General features: G+C 47.7%; 2 protein-coding genes across 2 annotated transcripts; one reads left to right on the plus strand and one right to left on the minus strand.

The window, feature by feature from the left end:
* Positions 1–696: 696 nt before the first annotated feature.
* Positions 697–9,884, plus strand: LOC144134544 (uncharacterized). Its single transcript, XM_077667449.1, has 3 exons — positions 697–986; positions 3,860–3,967; positions 9,783–9,884. Exons 1-3 carry the CDS (start codon positions 747–749, stop codon positions 9,882–9,884), a joined length of 450 nt encoding a protein of 149 aa, XP_077523575.1. The 5' UTR covers positions 697–746.
* Positions 9,885–11,260: 1,376 nt separating this feature from the next.
* LOC144134546 (ipis-1-like) lies at positions 11,261–18,212 on the minus strand. The gene is made up of 6 exons (XM_077667450.1): positions 18,204–18,212; positions 16,707–16,858; positions 15,379–15,687; positions 13,503–13,668; positions 12,120–12,227; positions 11,261–11,446 (listed from the first exon to the last, which is right to left on the minus strand). The coding sequence occupies exons 1-6, from the start codon at positions 18,210–18,212 to the stop codon at positions 11,261–11,263; spliced, it is 930 nt and encodes a 309-aa protein (XP_077523576.1).
* Between the last annotated feature and the right edge of the window lie 27 nt (positions 18,213–18,239).

The following is an 18,239-nucleotide window of genomic DNA, read 5'->3' on the forward strand; positions in this document are numbered from 1 at the left end:
AACTGCTCTGTTAACTACAAGTGCCGCACTTCGAGATTTTTTTCTCCATTTTTGAGCGGTTCTAAACAATGCATATGAGAGCCGCAGGTGGCGTCACGATTAGCTAACCTTCAAGTTTTTGGTCTAGATTGGCCTAACGAATGGCCAGGTTTTTACAGATGGGTGCCATTGGAAATTGAGCAACTGGCGCCGCCAAGCAGTTCTGTACCATCGCGGCGTAACGGAAGAGTCGTGTGGCGTAAAAAAAAAAATCAGCATGGTTAATAGGAGATAGTAAGGATTTGCGCAAGCGGCTGTGCTCTGAAAAGAGTGCGAGTACAACTGATTTCCTCCTGCGCCCTATTATTATTGTGCCCGGCCTCGAACGAGTGAGTACGTCATTACAGCTCCCGCCCCGGCCCGTTGAGGCACTCAGAATGAAAATCTGGTCGTGACCAACGGCTAGTTTTCGAAGGTTACCAGACTGAAGGGACTGTGTGATCTAACCATTCAACCATCAATGATGACTTAATTTTTGTGTCGTTCATAAGCGTGCTTTTAAAACCGCCGGCCAGGTGGGGCGCTAGCTTGTTAATCCCGAACTTTAGAACTAATTAGAGTCGAGAGTTTTGATGCATTGCTCTCGCGGGATAAAAAAAAATGTTAAACAATTAAATGTTTATTCTCTCTCTCTCTCCCTCTCTCTCACAGGAATAAGCTCCGGTGCGCTGATTCCAGTGCTAACAAGGCTGTGACGGGAAGTGCAAATGGACGGCCGGTGTCTGGCTTTCGCATCCGTCGCCGCTACCCTGGCGTTGGCAGCTTTTGCCTTGTGGCGGCCTGCGCTCGTTGTGGCCACTGGCCACGTTGCCGACGCGCGCTTCGTCGAAGTGCACTGGACTAGGTACACCAAGCATTACGACCTACTAAACCTCGCCATCACTCACGGCACGCACCAGAACGCCTACTTCGATGTTTTCGTGGATGTCAAAGCGATGACGATCAGGGTGCGTGTACACCGCTGCACTGGACCGGCGCATCGTTGCGGTCTTTTTTATATCGCGTCGCTTTTTATGCTCTGAAGGCCCGTTAGGGCATTGCGTGGAGTATGGGCGAGAGTATTGAGGAGGTGTTGTAGCGCGAACTGACCAAGACATCAAAGCGGGACAACACACAGCGCCAACTTTGAATGCATGCTCGTCCTACACTTATAAAAATGGTCTATAGACAGTATATAGACTTCTTATAGACTCTAGTGCCTTTCTATAGATATTAATTTTTGTCTATTAGTAGTCTATAGACTGTATATAGACAAAAGTCTACTAAAAGTGTATGTACATAAATCTATAGAATTGTCTACAGACTGTAAGATTTGTATTGCCTATAGACTGTTCTCTAGGGTTTGTCTATAAACAGTCTATATACCTTATAGACAGAAGTCTATGGACAGTCTATAGACTGCCTAAATATTTTTTGTAAGGGTAATGCCATGCACGGACGCTATCTATTCATCTAAACGATGACACTGATGCCTCGGTGACAGTCTACGCTCGTAAGTGTCAAACGTAGGTCTCCAATCTCACGAGGGTTGCTCCTATAGCTTCGACTCTGCGTCTGCTGAGCAGTGGCTAGCAGGTGTTGCTAGGACAGCGCGCGGACAGGTCTATAGTGTGCTGTTTCACATTTGAACGCGATAGCGTTAAAGCTCCCGTTCTGCGGAAAATCCGGCGTCGTTGTGAGCGAAGAATCCCCAGAGGAGCAACCTCGGCGGCAGGTGGGCCACCTAGGTCACGTGACCTTGTGGCGTCATCACAATCAGCCCACCGAATTGTGAGCAAACTGACCACCGTGGCAGGTGGCAGTAAATTAATCAAGTACTGGTCGCGAGAGGTTGCCCAGGAACAGCAACCTGGGCCTCACAAGCCTCACCGATGGCAGCACCTCTCATCGCAGGGCAGTGGCGCATCACTTAACCGCTGCACCACTGCACCAGCAGTGCTGCGAGGACTCGCCGCCATCTATGAATGTAAAGTGGAGAATGAAAATTTCCGCATACATTGGCATTAACCTATTAACGCTATCGCGTCATACCAGTAAGGCGGAGCTTAAGTGTCCCAATTTTTTCGCGTGTTTCTTGGGCCTGTCATTCAGGCTACTTCCGGTCTGCCCATTGTATGCCTTGCCACATGTCAATGGCATCCGGTAGACCACCCATTCAGCGCAGTGAACGTACCGTCTCTGATGCTTCTTCTTGCACCACCGTGGACAGCTAAAAACCGAGTTAATCTTGCACAACTCTGACAGCTTGTTTGGGGCAGAAAAAAAAGCAACTTCACATTTGCTGTGCTGGCAGCTGTTTTGAGCCTTTTTGGTGTACTGCCCACGCATGAGCATCGCCGCTGTATTCTAGCTCTTTTTTTTTTTCGCGGATGCCTGGAACGGCTCTTGAGGGTCTTTCTTACCAAACATTCTGCAACTGAAACGAGCACCTTCGTGGGTAGCCCGTTGAAATTAGGCGATAAGATTGCTTGACAGAATTTAGACAGCCTCAGGAAGGAACAAGCTTTTCTCATAGCGTTGGTGAAGCACATGTTTGCTGTACCGCTCTTCACAAGCTTCCAAGTGGAGGATGAATGTGAAAGGGGTTTGTTAGCGCACAGTCAAAATTAGAAACAAGGAAAAGGGAAGTGTCGCAGAATTACTGCGTCGACTATAAGATAACTAAGGCCCTAAAGGCAAACATGAAATGCAGCTGAAAATTAAAAGCGGTAATGGGATACATAACGCAAAATATTTTGTCACAAACAAACAGCTGTTCTGCACATTTAGGACGAAAAGTTTTGCCATAAAGTAAAGCAGCGGAGCGTACTCAAAGGTACTATCTGAGAAAAATATTTTGTGGATCGTCTTCTTTTTTAGTGCCTGCAGGCCCGCGGGCAGGAGGTTACAGATGGTAAAGGGCTACGGAATAAGCGTAGGAGCGACTAATTAGCCACAAAAGCAAGAAAAGCGTAGTAATGCACCAATTCAGATTTCTTAGACGATCCCGCTGAATGAACAAAATAAAATGAAACGAAGGGAAAATATTACATGGGATGCGCACCTTTAGGAAAGATGCTTGAAAAGCACGGTAAAAGCTATGCAAGAAATTCTGACGTCACTATACGCAATGCACACAACCGTCAAAGCTAATTTGGTTTCCTCGTAATATTTTTCAAGCCCATTCGTATCCTTTAGCTGTTCACTGTCTCAATCAGTCGCTGTAATCCATCCCCTGAATTCTATATTAGGCCAATGTCCTCATATCGAAGATTCCGGGGTGGTCTCCACTCACTTTCATGCCGAACGTTTTCCCACGCATTCGCTGCAGTGACCAACTGAATAAATATAAATGCTAGCCAGAAAGTTATATGGAAGGAATAGCGCATAGTTCCGCAGTGACACTTGTAGGCAGTCAGACCGAAGAAAGGTATGTGTATTTTTGAAGTGCCCATGCCTGCAGGTGCTTATTTCTACCCAGGCTAAACTGGCGGTACCAGGCTACAGGCAGTCGAATGTTCCTGTGAGCGACAGGAGTGGCTGACTTTGGCTAACTTTAATCTACCCGCTGCACCATGCTGCAGAAGCTTCTCAGTCGCAGCTCAGTCCAGGAAATAAGGTCACCAAAACGTTATACGCTATTAATAGTAAAATATTTTAAGCAACTAAAACTCCTATACCAGACTTACAGTGCGTTTCAGTAGACAGAGCGAGCTTTGCGCTCATGTGTTTCTTTTTATTTTAAGTCCTGTCCACGTGACGTGCGCAGCCGTGCACATGCGCATATGACGTGCGCAAGCATGCTGAGCTAAGGTGTGAACATATCTTCACCCCGGTGCAGGTGGCCAACGACACAACCTTCTGGGCGGCGTTTTTAGCGGTAGAGTCACTTTGTAACACAAGCACACCTGTTCTCGAGCTGGACAAGTGTCCTGCAAATCAAGACAAGGTAAGCCATTCGGTGGATGTCGGCAATAGGGGTTTTATATACCTGCGGATCGAACGAAGCGAACCATTGCCCAGACGTGGTTGAAGCGGCTGACTCCAGCCAACGTCCGGCAGAACGGTCCCGCATGCTTAAACGCAATTGCAGTGAAGACAATGGCAAATGTGAAAACTCCATTGAAAACCGGGAGAAAACTCGAATGCATGATGACAGATTTCTGGCATCGCCTCGGTGTGCACCCAGCGTCTTAAGTTTATGGAAAACGACTTTAACGGAGAAGTTGAGCTCATTTGTTTCCATGCAACATCCATATTGCTTGCGATTTAATGGATCATTGTGTAACTACCATACGCAAAATTAACCTGCGCATATCTATGCCAGGCTGCGTCCAGAGATGGCGATGAGCAAGTTTTTCGCTAATATTGTGCGTCGTATATTTGTGACGGCGTTTGTAAATTAACGATGCCAGAAGGCTGAAATCAATCTGGCGCAACCCACTACGGCGTCCCCCAGGGCCCAAGTCCAGGATTGGGACGTTAAACTTTGTAGCGTTTGTTTTTATAGTGAATATTTGTAGTGTTTGTTTATTCATTCCTCAAAGCTACCGTCACGCCGCTTTATCGTTTTGTTGGTGATGCAAGACGCGACCAGATTTATCTCGATTCATCGCATCCGGGCGGAGCCGATTCTACGTTGTTCCAGAATGTTGTAATAACTTTGCACGCCGTATCTCGAAAGTTCGCTATCAGCTTTAAATTGAGCACGGCCGTGAGCGGCGCGCATTCTGTTAGACGACCGCCGAGCACGCTTGTTTCTTTCGCCACCGCCTAGTCAGTCATTCAGCCCATTCTGGGCGCAAGTCAGACCAATAAACAGTTTTCTTTCAGAAGAACTCTTGGCTGTCTTTCTCACTGCTTCGACTGCCGTAATCACTACGTGACAATATAGATCTGTATAGACTACGGTAATTATGCTATTCATTTGGTGATGGCATTGCCCTCTTTGCATCTTAGCGCGTACATCTGATTTTGCCTGTGCCTATAGTTTCCTATTGACCTCTTTTAGTCTACCTGCATTCTTTAGGTCTTGTTTAATTCTCTCCATATTATGCTTTTTATGTCGGTTTCCTTACACTTCTTGATTAGCTTTGACTGTTCTGCAAGTTGTATTCTCGTTTGCTTTGACGTTTCTTAAGTCTTTCATCTCCTAAGAGTGCTTGCCTTATCCTGGCTAGCTACCCTATCCCCTACTTCTTGAAGTGTGTGGATTATATTTTTCCGAAACCGAATCGAAAACTGATAGGCAAGCGTCGCAACCAAATCGAATACGATTAGTTTAGTGAAAAATGGAATCGAATACCAGTCGAATATATGTACTATTATTCGTTACTTGTGTGGATATTAGTGCAAAACGAACATTCATGCGAAGCAGTGCGGCGCTTTCGCCGGCGCTATAAGTCATGGAGTCAAATTTGTATTTTTCAAAAGGCGCAACACGGGTCTCCACCATGGGGCACACAATACCAAATTGTCATATTAACCCTATGACTGTCGTATCATACGCACTAGAAAATGACCTATTGCTACTGTGACGACCGCGAACTAGCGTCTAATTTCAGTTGATGTGAGGGTCGGGAGTTTGAGCGTTGGCCTCAAACCACACCAACACACCACACCAAACCACACCACATTACACCACACCATACCATACCATACCATACCATACCATACCATACCATACCATACCATACCATACCATAGCATACCATACCATACCATACCATACCATACCATACCATACCATATACCATACTACACCGTAGCGTACCGTACCGTACCAAGCCCTACCAAACCATACCATAACATAACATAACCTGAACATGAACAATCCTTCACGAGCAATCCGCGGTGCGTCACTGAACCCTCCATGCCGCGCAGATCGACTGCGCCAGCGTGCTGTGTGGCGATGGAGTGAGCCCTGTTTTTGAAACAGTCGCGTAAATAATTACAGCATGCTTTATTCACACTTCGTGCAAATTATTGGAAAACAATTCGCAAACTCTATAACGAATTCCATTCATTTCGAATGCTTTGAACATGCCCTATTTGATTCGTTCACTGAATCAAATAGAAGGATGTATACTCGATTCGCCGTTCGAAACTTTTAAATATTCGCACACCCCATGCACTCTAAAGCACTCCGTGATGATATTTGTGAGATTGTCATTTATTGCTTCACCACTAAGCTCTTCGTCCTTTCAAGCGGAATAGTATCTGTTCTACAGCGAGATAATGGATCCCTCTATACTTTCCCTCTTACTGGCTAACTCGGTGATGAGCTTTTTCCTTCGAAGTTCCCTCCGTTCCTTCTTCAAGTCTAGACTAAATAGACACCGCACTATTATATTCTCACTACAACTCACCTTGGCGAGCACACCCCGCATCCTGTATACGATGCTGGGATTCGCGCACAATAAGTATGTTTCATTTTTCGTTTTTTCATTGGGGCTCTTCCACGTCCACTGCAGTTCCGGTTCTCCCTTTTGCGTAAGAAGGTACGTGATCCATAAATTATTTCGTTCTGCGCGCTGTACAGTAACCCTGCCGTGCTATTACTAAAACCTATGCCATAGTCGCCCACTGCCAGGCCTCGTGCCTGCATTTTGCTTGGCTTAGTACTGAATACTCTTATCAGAGCAGTGCACTGCGTTTTTACTTTATTCATTGCAGATTCCACATCTGCATAAAATTTTTCGACTGCCTGTCATCATGGCTGGATGTACCTCCTATGTAACTTATTTACAAAAACCACTGCTTTCTCGTTAATGCTGTAGAATTACACTTTGTTTCCCGAAATTGACCAAGAAACCAACACCTAATTCTCGTATGCCCGCTTAACCACGACAACGTAGTACGCCAGAGTAACATACCAATGAGATGTCAACGGCTCACTTTATGTGGTGGGCTCACCCTTTTCGTCATGGGTGTTAAAAAAGAGATTGGCTATTTCAAGTGGGAGCGCAAATGGCTTCTTTCGAACTTGCATAGTTTTTCGCTATGCAAAATATCTCTGTTATTCTAAAAACAATTTCATATAACCGCCCGATCTACGCATTGTGTTTATTCATTTTAAATGTCCAAACTTGATCAGGCAGAAAGTGAATAAGGCAGGGAGGGGAAGCCTCAGGGTGTTTGCCAACGTTTCGACAAGAGGACTTGTCCTCGTCTGGACGAAGACAAGTTCTCTTGTCGAAACGTTGGCGAGCAACCCTGAGGCTTTCCCCTCCCTTGCTCACTTTATGTGTGTCAAGAAACCACCTGCCTGCCCTCTGTCTACCATGAACTCCAAACTTCGTTAGGTGTGTCTAGAAAGAACCAGTTAAATTGCAGTTAAGATTCAAACTTGTTTTACGTAAGGCCGTTACGCGATTGGACAGCGCTTACAGGTTTGCCAGTGATGTCAACCAATGAGACGGAGACAGTATGAAATGAACCCTGAAGATGTAGGCCTCCGCCCGCACCACTGCTGCACCGCGGGTCAGATAACGGGACAATAAATGGTGCGGTGATTATAAATTATTTTTGAGGGAAGGAAAGGTGTAGTAACTGTCTAACTTCTCGGTGGACTCCTCGACCGTGCTGAAAGGGAAGGGGGGAAGCAGGGAGCCAAAGAAGGGAGAGAGAGACGCCGTAGTGTAGGGCTCTGGAATAGCTGAATTCCCCCACCTGGATATCTTTAACGTGCACGGAAGTTTATTTACTTCAGTTACCCTCTTGGCCCAGACGGCATTATAGAGGGGAGTGATACAGTACAAAAAAAAGAGAGAGAAAAAGAGTGCAACAGATGCAACAAACAGTGGATCAAAAATGTAACAGAGGCTAATGTTATGCAGCACACCGGAGGAAAGGCGCCCATCGGCAATGTAGGGCAGATATACGAGAGCTTAATAACGCCGCTTCTGAACAGCCACTTGCTTTAAACAAAGAGAATGCAATTCCGCGACAGTGACGGTGCACTTTAGAATCTGACAATGTGACACCTCGCCCCGACAGGCGCCAGGCAGCGCACGTGAATTTGATCTCCATCTAACTGCTGCGGAGCGATCGAATGTCGTTGACAGGACGAATTCCTTGACCGGAGGCGCTGCGCAGTACACGGAGGAGCGGTGTACTGGTTTCAAAAGGCACAGTGTCTTTGATCGGCTGGACGCCCTTGTTGGGGTGTCGTGGAATACGAATACGGATTCGATATAAGAAAAAATCGCGCAACATGCTTGTTCATTACACAGCTTCTTTACTTGTGGACGCCACTCCCCCCACCACCCCGTCAAGAGATAGAGAGAGAGAGAGAATAAACATTTATTTGCAAACAGGAGATGGGAGCGGAATGTGGTTGGGGTCCTCAGTCCAGGATTCCATTAGCTTCCGCCGACGCTTTAGCGATGGCGACTAGTGCCTCGTGGTCTTCCAGAGTGCCGCTGCCCAGCGTCACTTCCCACTGCTCCAGCGCCGCGTTGGACGGCTTTAAGTGGTTCGGTTTAGCTGAGCATGTCCATGTAATGTGCGTGAATGTGGCAATATCGCCACACCAAGGACATATATATCTGGGTATAATGTTGGGTGATTGTGATTGAGGTAGGTTGAGATTGGGGAAAGTGAGACCGTCAAATGTTGAGCTTAAGGGTGAGGAGGATGCCATCGAAGTAGCGTAGAGGGCAGGTCAGCATGTGATGTTCCCATGGTCAGCTGATGGTCGACATGTGTTGCCGACACCTGTTCTTCACAAGAACCGACGCGCGGGGCCGGCACACGGGAAGGGAACCACCGGAAACTGGTTCTTTCCTTTGTCTCCAGACATGGTCGCGACGATTAGGCATGATGCCCGCCGACCATCCGCGGCGGGGCTCGGCGCGTGAAGAGCCATCGGAAAAGGAGCCTTTTCTGCTCAAACGTCAGCGCGAAGGTCTTTAGGGTTGCTGACGGCCGCATTCTGACGCGACCAAACATGCTGATTGGAGCCAGATGACACACGGGTCTTCTCCGGATGGTCCATTACTGCAGGCTGGCTGCTTCCAGACGAGACTTGCTGACGCCTCTCTCAACTGTTGGCTTCGCGCTTTAAGGTGCACTAAAGAGGAATCTGAACTCGTCTTTTTGCCGCGGGAACTCGATCTATACCATTCCGGGCATTCTCAGAAACTTCAAATTATTGTCCTGTGCGGCCGATTACCCTAATAAATCGCGTTGGTTAACTCCGTCTACCTACCGCGTTCAGTTAAAAAAAAGGCGGGAGCCGGGACGTTCAATCCGATTTAATTAGGCAAATCGGCCACACAGGACAATAATTCAGAGTTTCTAAGAATGCCCGGAACATTAGATAGAGTTCCCGCGGTAAAAAGACGAGTTCAGATACCTCTTTAGTGCGCCTTTAATGTTACGAGTACTTAAACGGCATTATGGACCGCGGCGCGTGTTATACATGAGGGTTTAATACAAGTCCTGCAATGGTTATGCTTTCGAGCGCGGAAACCATCCTGAAGGGTGCTTTATTGTTTTGCTTGAAAAGGGTTCGTCCTGGATGAAGCATTTATTCCACCAGCCTAGCTGCTTCTGTCCCATTCTTACCACTTCAAATTTTTTGCGAATATTTGACCCCGCTGAATGAACGCACACCCGAAATTTTCGGAGAACTTTTGAAAAAAAAAAAAAACTGCGTTCACTATGCGTGTACATACGGCACTACAACTGAGACATTTGTTAACCGCCTACAGTGCGGCTATGTAATTGGTCCTTCCCTTTTTTTTTGCTTTTTTTCACAGACTGTGCGTGATTGTGTGGCGGCTGTCTACATTGGCGAAAAGGGAATCCATAGGTCGACCCAGTACTACGAGTGCAAGGACATATTAAAAGGCATTAGTTAAGTAACAAGAAGAGCAGACGTTTCTGTTGGCACGTGCATTTTGAGTGAGAGCACTAGGCTCCTTTTCACTCGTGTACAGCGTTATCCTGCGCAGACAATATCGAGTTTCAGTTGACGGAATTGTAAGAAGGTGAGTGCACTCATTACTAGCCAGAAGCACAAAGAGACGGATGGTTGTGTTTCCGGCATTTTCTTCACCCACGGTCTACGTATTCGCACTTCAGGCTAATAATGCAAGTTAATAGAATCAACAGCCGTGATAAGAAGGCTCGAATCCTAATACAAAACCAGTTTATTATTTTTCTGAATTTGAGAGATCGGACACAGCTCACCAGCACCTAAGACTCCTAACGCGAAATCCGATACGTACACGTGAAGAAACAAAAATGAGAGAAAAACTGACGGAAAATAGTAAGCACGACACGCGTAAGTAAAACGAACAGCGACAAGGCAGGCTGGAACGACTGTACATTCTAACGAGCGTTATTAATCGCAGACAATTTCGTGTCGCTTGTGTGATTAAAGAAACACTTTTCCCTGCTCTTTATGTCGCGTTGCTCATTGAAATAAAGAAGTCTACTCAACTCTGAAGTCTACTAAAGTTTATTTTCACCTCTGCACAGGGCTGCGTTCGCTATCGTGATTTTTTTTTCTGATAAAAATAGTAAACTGCTGCGCTTTTGCGCCATTTAAATATATGCCGTAATAACATGCTTAAGGCGGCAAGACGACCCAACTTTCATATTAATAGCCCAAGTTGAGAGCGTCCATCTACGAAAATAGCACGACGTATACATATTGAGACAACTTGTGTATTCACGGCTGCAAACAGCTACTGCAAGTGTTGGTTTCAGAAGTTGCTTCGGAAATACGATAAGGAAATTTCAGGTGAGACCGAGCTAGCGGCATAAATCTGTACAGGTAAGACATGATCCCGTGGCACAGCAGCCACTGCGGAACCTAAGTTGGGACCGCAATTGACTGCTCCCCCTATTGGTGAAGAAAGCTAACAGCCACCGAAACCGAGAAAGGCAAAGGCGAATGTTTCTATTTTTATAGACTTGTGGTGCCGATGAACGGGAAACCGTTAGTGTAATTTTTTTAGCTTAAAGATAACTGGTGATAAAATGGAATAAACAGCCACATGCCGCCAGTGAGATACGAAACTACGAACTAGGCCTGCAATACAGCTGACTCGCATCGCGCATGTATCAATTATCAGACGCTTTATAAGCCACCTTGGACAAACCGTGTTCACTTTAGAAAGGGACGGGTCATCTCGGCTGTTCAGTAGTTCGCGCAACACGTACAATAAGCGCGATCATCGATACCAAACACGCAGTACTGAGTTCTACATGGTCCCCGCAAGACATCGTGTCAAATGTAGGGCAGCCGCACGTCCCGCACCGAACCCATCAAGAAGATGGCGTCCGGATTCCTGCCGACGACGCAGAACATGAACGGGTGGTTGACCGTGAACATGCAGAACTGCTCGCTGCCGCCTTCAGACGTCATCAGCTTCTGGCCTTTCTCCTTGACGCAGACGACGGCGCAGTGCATCGCCTGTCACGGAGGACAGCAGAGGACAGACAAGGGTGGCATATACTGCGTCTGCAGAAGTACAGCCTTTGCCAAAAGTTTAGAGCCCATTGGGTAGAGGGATTGTTTCTACACTGTGTAATGACCTCTTGTAGCTCCTGTGGAGGTCCTAACCTTCGGAAGGGGGAGGACCGGCTTTTGCTTGCTCCCTTTAAGAGATCTGGATGCACAATGCGCTACATAGCGTGGCCTAGAAGCAAACCCCATGCGCTCAAAAACAGTTCACAAAAGGTGTACTACGTTGAGGTGACGTCACAGGCACACTGAACACTGTTCCAACCTCGCAGTAAACACTGTTGTTCTAGTATCTAGTATAGCGGAATCGCACTAACGTAGAGGTATACTGCCATGCCACCTCTTGGTTGCATCCCCTCTACCCCCCCCCCCCCCCGTGTCCCTCTTACTAGTAGCAAGGTCATCCTACTGTACGTGACCTCACGTGACACTGTCGGTCGGCAACGTACAGACACCTTTCGAGAAGCTTACACCACCTCTCATACCAGCTAGCACGGGTAAGAAGGTCATGTTTGTGAAGCACCTTCTAAAATTTACAACTGGAGCAAACAAATGGAGAGAAGCTCGATCGTGCTACCCAAGACAGCGCACCTGGTTCAGGGCGACTCGCGTCTTCGCGTACCTGGGACACGTGGTAACCGTTGGTCCCCGAGATGCCCGTGAGGTCTGCGAAGCCCGTGAAGACGTCCCTGACGCCCATTGAGGACAGCGTCTCCTGAAGGTCGATCACCTGCACCGCGGTCAAGTCCAGCTTTTTTGGACCACTTTTAATATCAGAAAACTAACAGCGTCCCGAGGAGGGATCTGTGGACATACCGATTCTCGTGGTGCAATTAGTCCTACGCTACGCGAAAAACTGATTCAGAAACAACTTCCCGTTGAATATATGCGCTTGTCCGGAATTTCTGCTTATATTTTTAGTCCCACCAAACACTGGAGGCATTGCATGCACTCCCCTGGCCAAGCCCGGTGACGGCGAATGACGTAGAGCTCTACACACGACAGGCAAACACATACTACAAACACATGTGAGAGGAACGCGCTTCACTTCTACCGCACTTACATCTTGCCACTCAACAATCCAAACTCCTTCGCAGAATCCGAACCAACGAATTCTTTACCCTGCAATGACTTTATTTGGCTTCAGCAGCGGCACGAACTGCTCCAATAGTCCTCATCGCATTCTCGCCATCAAATACCTCGTCATCCATAGCCTTCATCATCGAACACTTCATCATCAAGCTTTTCACTTGCAACACTGACCAAATCACACCTTATTGTTCCTGTCACCTGCCCACACCCTGAAGCGCTTGGCTAAGCTCGGCGGAGCTGGAGAACCAACATGTTGAAGCCGAACAAGCGGCATAGCCTTCTGGGGTCTTGACCTGATTTCGAAAAAAAGTTTTCCGTCTGACTGGCGACTGAATCGTCGACTAAATTACAGATGCGGAAGCAGTATCTGGGGGTTTTACTGCCTTTGGTTGTGAGCCCTGTCCTTTAGCGGCCCTTCACGACTCGTAGGAAAGAAAAGTTGGACTGAATAATCATCTCTACTGATCAATCGGTTGTCACCAGTATTTCGACAATTAACGACATGAACGTAGATTTATCGCTGCAATAGAAAGACTCTATCTTTTTCAAATGTTTGCAAAGAAAGGAAACACTCGTCATTATTTCCTTACGTTCTGGTGCGCCTTGGGAGATTTCCACAAATACAGTTTTCGAAAGTTTCGATATTTAAAATTTGCAACTACTATAGCCGGGTACAACTCAAGAATGAAGCGGCAAATGCCCCTTAAAGAGGCACCCCGGCCAATGCCATCTCCCCGTTGTCATGGCTTCGCGATTAATCCTTAGTTACTCTCAAGTCACGCAGGTTAATTGCAGGCTCTGCCGGGTGCGGCTAAAACTTGATCCCTTTAGAAGGGCTAAGCTCGAATTGTGACCACCGACGGAACGCTGGTCCAACATTCAAGCGTGACATTTTTGCAAGCCTTTCCGTTACCTGCTTGGCGCAGAAACGTGGCAGGGTGACTATGACGTCACGCTCATCTGTTAGCTCGTCCAGGAAGCGCAGTAGGAGGTCGGCGGTAAGATTTTGCTCCAGCAGAGCGAGCCCGTCAAACTTGCGGGGAAGGAAGATGACCATGGACTTGTCCTTGCGGCGGTACCTTGAATCGGGATGAGACAACGGCGTGAACATCAACATAGAGGTGAAACCGGGATGTGATAAACGTTAGAGATAAAGCGCCTTCAAATGCTTCCGTTTTGCACCTTTCCTCTACTCTGTTTGCAGAACCATTGGTTGGACTCATGTGTGCACATCTGTCTTAAGGATGCCTTGCGTTGATGCCAAGACCATGATGCTGGCATAGCTCCACGTAGTAAGAGGGCAGGAATAGTAGGTTAACAGAGGGACGGCATCCGTCACGCGGATTCTTCACAGCATTTGGCTCCCGCCTTCCTTATAAAAGGGCCCAAACGACTAAAAATACATCACTCAGACTTTGTGCTTTTGCGAGGAAGACAGATAGCGCTGGATCATACGTGATCCTTGAATTCTAGCTGCGGCTACATCTCTAGCTAAGCTATAGCCGCCGCGGTGGCTCAGTGGTTATGGCGCTCGGCTGCTGGCCCGAAAGACGCGGGTACGATCCCGGCCGCGGCGGTCGAATTTCGATGGAGGCGAAATTCTAGAGGCCCGTGTACTGTGCGATGTCAGTGCACGTTAAAGAACCCCAGGTGGTCGAAATTCCCGGAGCCCTTCACTACGGCGTCTCTCATAGCCTCAGTCGCTTTGGAACGTTAAACCCTCATAAACCATAAACCAATCTAGACTATTACACCATGAAGCCCAAGTTTCGCGGTAGCGCGAAGACAGTCTGCAAGCAGCGCATCCTACCAAGACAGTTCGTGCTCTGCGCTGAAAAAAAAAAAGAGTTCTGTTCTTCACGTGCAACCGCTAAATAACTGACAGGGATATTGAGGAGCTCAAAAGGTAAGCGAAAGTAAATGTTGCTTTTCGGTCAGGACGAAAACGAAAGGTTATATGCGCTAGAAAATTGATATCTGAAAGTGGCACCCACTGGAGCCTCTGCAAAAGGTGCTCTATCCATATAGTTTGGTTTCTAGCCGCACGGTTAAGCACTTGCGCCACCACTGAAACTCCAAAGGTCAGGAGCGGTTAAGACGAGACTTCATTCACTCTTGGGATCTTAAGCTTCAGGTGTGTTGTAACCAAGGTGTCTCAAAATTAAAACATGAAGCCTGGAGACTTTTTGGCTAAGGCTGCACCTGTATCTGCACGCGACTCTATACTTTCGCACGTCACTAGAGGGCTACTCGGACGAGCGGTCGCCGAGTGGATAATGGAAACTGGCAGAAGCCTACAGGAAATAAAGTCCTTACCGCCTGTCAAACAAAGCCGTAGGTTCTGGCCAGCAGGACAAGCTTAAGGCCTACTTTTATTGTTTTTAGTTATATGATCTAACATTTGGCACGCCACGGATATCATGCACGAGATGCGCTGATGCCGCAGTAGATAACTAAAGACCGGACCGTCATATTTATACGATAGCATAACAAACACCACCAGGCCAAAATTCGCCCTGGATTATAAAACTCGCCCATTGGCTGGATGAAAGTTACGTCACAAGGCAGGAAGTGAAGTCACTTCCGGTAAATGCTTCAACAGTTCATGATGCTATCGCAATGCCCATACAATGTAATTAAGAGTCCCTGTGAATTTTTTAGAACACAGCCTGCTGCGGGTTTCGTCCTTACTGACTCTTCTATAAGGCTGCGCCAGTAGCTCTCAATTCGAACGCCCCAGATTGCACTCTCCATCTTAGGAATAGCCGAGAGCCAGTAACTTGGCAAACCTGAGCTCCAACGCCGTGGCGTCGATCTCATCGAAGTCGGCCATGGGGAAGCGACCCGACTGGCGCATCATGACCACGTTGCGGGAGATCATGGGCGCCGAGTGGAAGGCTCCCCGGACGGTGTCCTGCAGCCGGAACTGCCACTTCCAGTCGGCGCGCAGGTACGTCAGGCTGGCCAGCATGATGGACGACGTGTCGCTCACCGAGCCCTCGGGGAACACGTCTCCGCACTCGAACGCCGACAGGTAGCGCAGCCACTCGTTGGCCCGCTCGCGCACGCCGGCCGCGTCCTCCGCGAAGCTCACGTACCTGGAGCAACGCGGGACATTGCTGCGATTGCTCTGAGTGAAGGACTCGGTGTGCAAGGAATCACGAGCCACCGCAAGCGCCTAGAGCGTCACTAAAAACTAAAACCAAAGACAGGAAACCGACCCCGAGAACTCAAGATGGCTACACCCAAACAAAAATTTCTTTAGGCAGTCTATACACTGTCCATAGATTTTGTCTATAAAGTCTACAGACTCTCTATAGACAAACCCTAGAGAACATTCTATAGGCAAGGCAATACACTTCCTATAGACAGTCTATAGACAATCTATAGATTTATGGCCATACACTTTTAGTAGACTTTTGACTATAGAGAGTCTATATAGACTATGTAAAGACAAAAAGTAATATCTATAGAAAGGCAGTAGAGTCCATAAGAAGTCCGACCATTTTTGCAAGGGTCTATATCCCGGCTTACGTTCGCCTTATAGTGGCTGTAGCCACTATAAGCAGCGCGGACGCCTCACCGGTTATCCACAATGTATATAGCGCGCTCCACCACAATTCCTGCGTTCAGTCAACCAGGATGCAGCGCCACGCAGCGCTTTCTACAGCCTCAGAGACGTGGCGTAGTCTGGCATGACCCCATGTGACAAGCCCACGGATATTCTTACGCCGTGGACCAGCTCAAGCTGGGTTAGGGCAGAAAAGCTAGAGAGTGAAAAGAACAGAAAAGCAAAACAGGAATGGACTTGATTCGCTGTTTTCGGGTGATATGACAGGCAGTGATAGCACAGAGGGCGCTGCTCTAGAGAAGAGGCCCCACAGACATGTCGTTCAGAGTTTCGGGGAGAAGGCACAGTCATGACGGGCCGGTGTGGAGTGCCGTACATCACATTGGTATCACTGGCACCACACGAAAAGGTAAGAGTTTGGCATTTTTTCCATGGAGATAACAAACCTGTTGGTATTGTTATATGAAAATCGTGAACTGAAAAGTGTTCTTGAAGAGGAGCGTTTCGAAACATCAGCAAGCTTGCTTTTTAGTCCGGCGAGCGTACTTCAGGTCCACGTCGAAGGCCTTGGCCAGAGCCGGCAGGTCGTTTCCGCGGGCGTCGTCAGGTGGTCGCACACGCAGGTGGATGCGGTTGTTGAGCGTGAAGTACGGCCGGCAGTAGAAGCGAGGCGTGTAAGCATGGTGGAACACGTGCTCCTGCACCCACAGCCAACCAATGCAATTCAATTCAATCCATTTGCCATCATGGTACAAATGATGGCTGGGGCCCGGAGTAAGAGCTGCCGCTTGCACAGCCTCACAAGGCCACGGGCCCCCTACTTTGGCAGCAGTGCGGTAGTCTAGCACATGAGTGGCACTTGCGAAAGTGTCCGGATTCACGAAAAAAAAAAACTATTGGAAATCGTGAAAAAGCACGCCGTAGCCTTAACGTTCCTTAGGCAGCCCTGGACATTTCATTTTAAATCTGCAAATGACGCGACAAACGAATAATGTCAGATTTTTTTTTTCAGTATAGTTATCTGTTGGACTAGTTGGTATTGTAGATTTAAGCGCTGTGTTCGTCATTTTTTTCTTACCTTTTTTGGCCTTGTGCCGTTGCGCTGGAAAACTATGGACTTAACTCCGAATTTTTACCTGGGAGAGGGCCGGGTTTTGAAATATGGGTTTCATTGGGGGTCTCGCAGTTCGCACGATAATTAAGATTTCGGGGCCTAACTTCGTAAAAGCTCGTTTCCCTCTTCGCCATAGCTCAGCGCCAACATTTACACTAGAGCTGGCGTCTGAGATTTTTTTATAGTTATTAGATAAATTCGATCTCACCAGCTCTGAACCTGCCTACAGACCTCACGTATCGAAATCTGCCACTCTGGTTTGTCCAGAACTCAGAGGTCGATCGAATATCACGCAGCAAGCAACATTAACATGAACTGGCCACGGCTGTTAAAACATTTATGTTTTAACCATATCAGTGTGGTTGAAGAAAGTAAAATTGCAGGGCGCTCTACTGACAGCCCGACTGACCGGCTCATGTGGCGACCATGTGACTATCTCGAGAAAATGGCAGGCAATCGCGCCCTGATTTCGTTTCGGAGATTCCTAAATGGCAGGATTAAAGACCTCTGTTTGATATCAGGCCAGACGTCAGAGGCGCACGCCACAGGTGTTAAAAGGCACAGAATTATTACAAGATACGGCCCCTTGACCCACAATATGTGAAACTGTCTAATTCGGTCTGTGTCCATTCGTTAGAGTGTCCAATACAAAGGTGACGGTTGCGTCATCTCGTCTGAAACTTCTGGTAAACTCACGCCATTTTAACGCTTGAACGTTGAGGGCCCCGTTCAGCGGCAACTTCGGCGTCATCGGCGTGTCGAGAAAATGAGGTGGCCTACCTGCAACCTAGGTCATGTGGCCTTGTGATGTCATCACAACCTTCCCATTCTGCCACCGGATTGTGGGCAAACTGCCCACCGTGGCAGGTGGCAGTTAATTTAATGATTGGTCGCGAGAGGTTGCTCGGGGAGAGCAATCTGGGTCTCACAAGCGCCATCCCTGAACCGCTGCACCACTACGCGAG

This window comes from Amblyomma americanum, chromosome 5, assembly GCF_052857255.1.
Source record: "Amblyomma americanum isolate KBUSLIRL-KWMA chromosome 5, ASM5285725v1, whole genome shotgun sequence".
Lineage (NCBI taxonomy): Eukaryota > Metazoa > Arthropoda > Arachnida > Ixodida > Ixodidae > Amblyomma > Amblyomma americanum.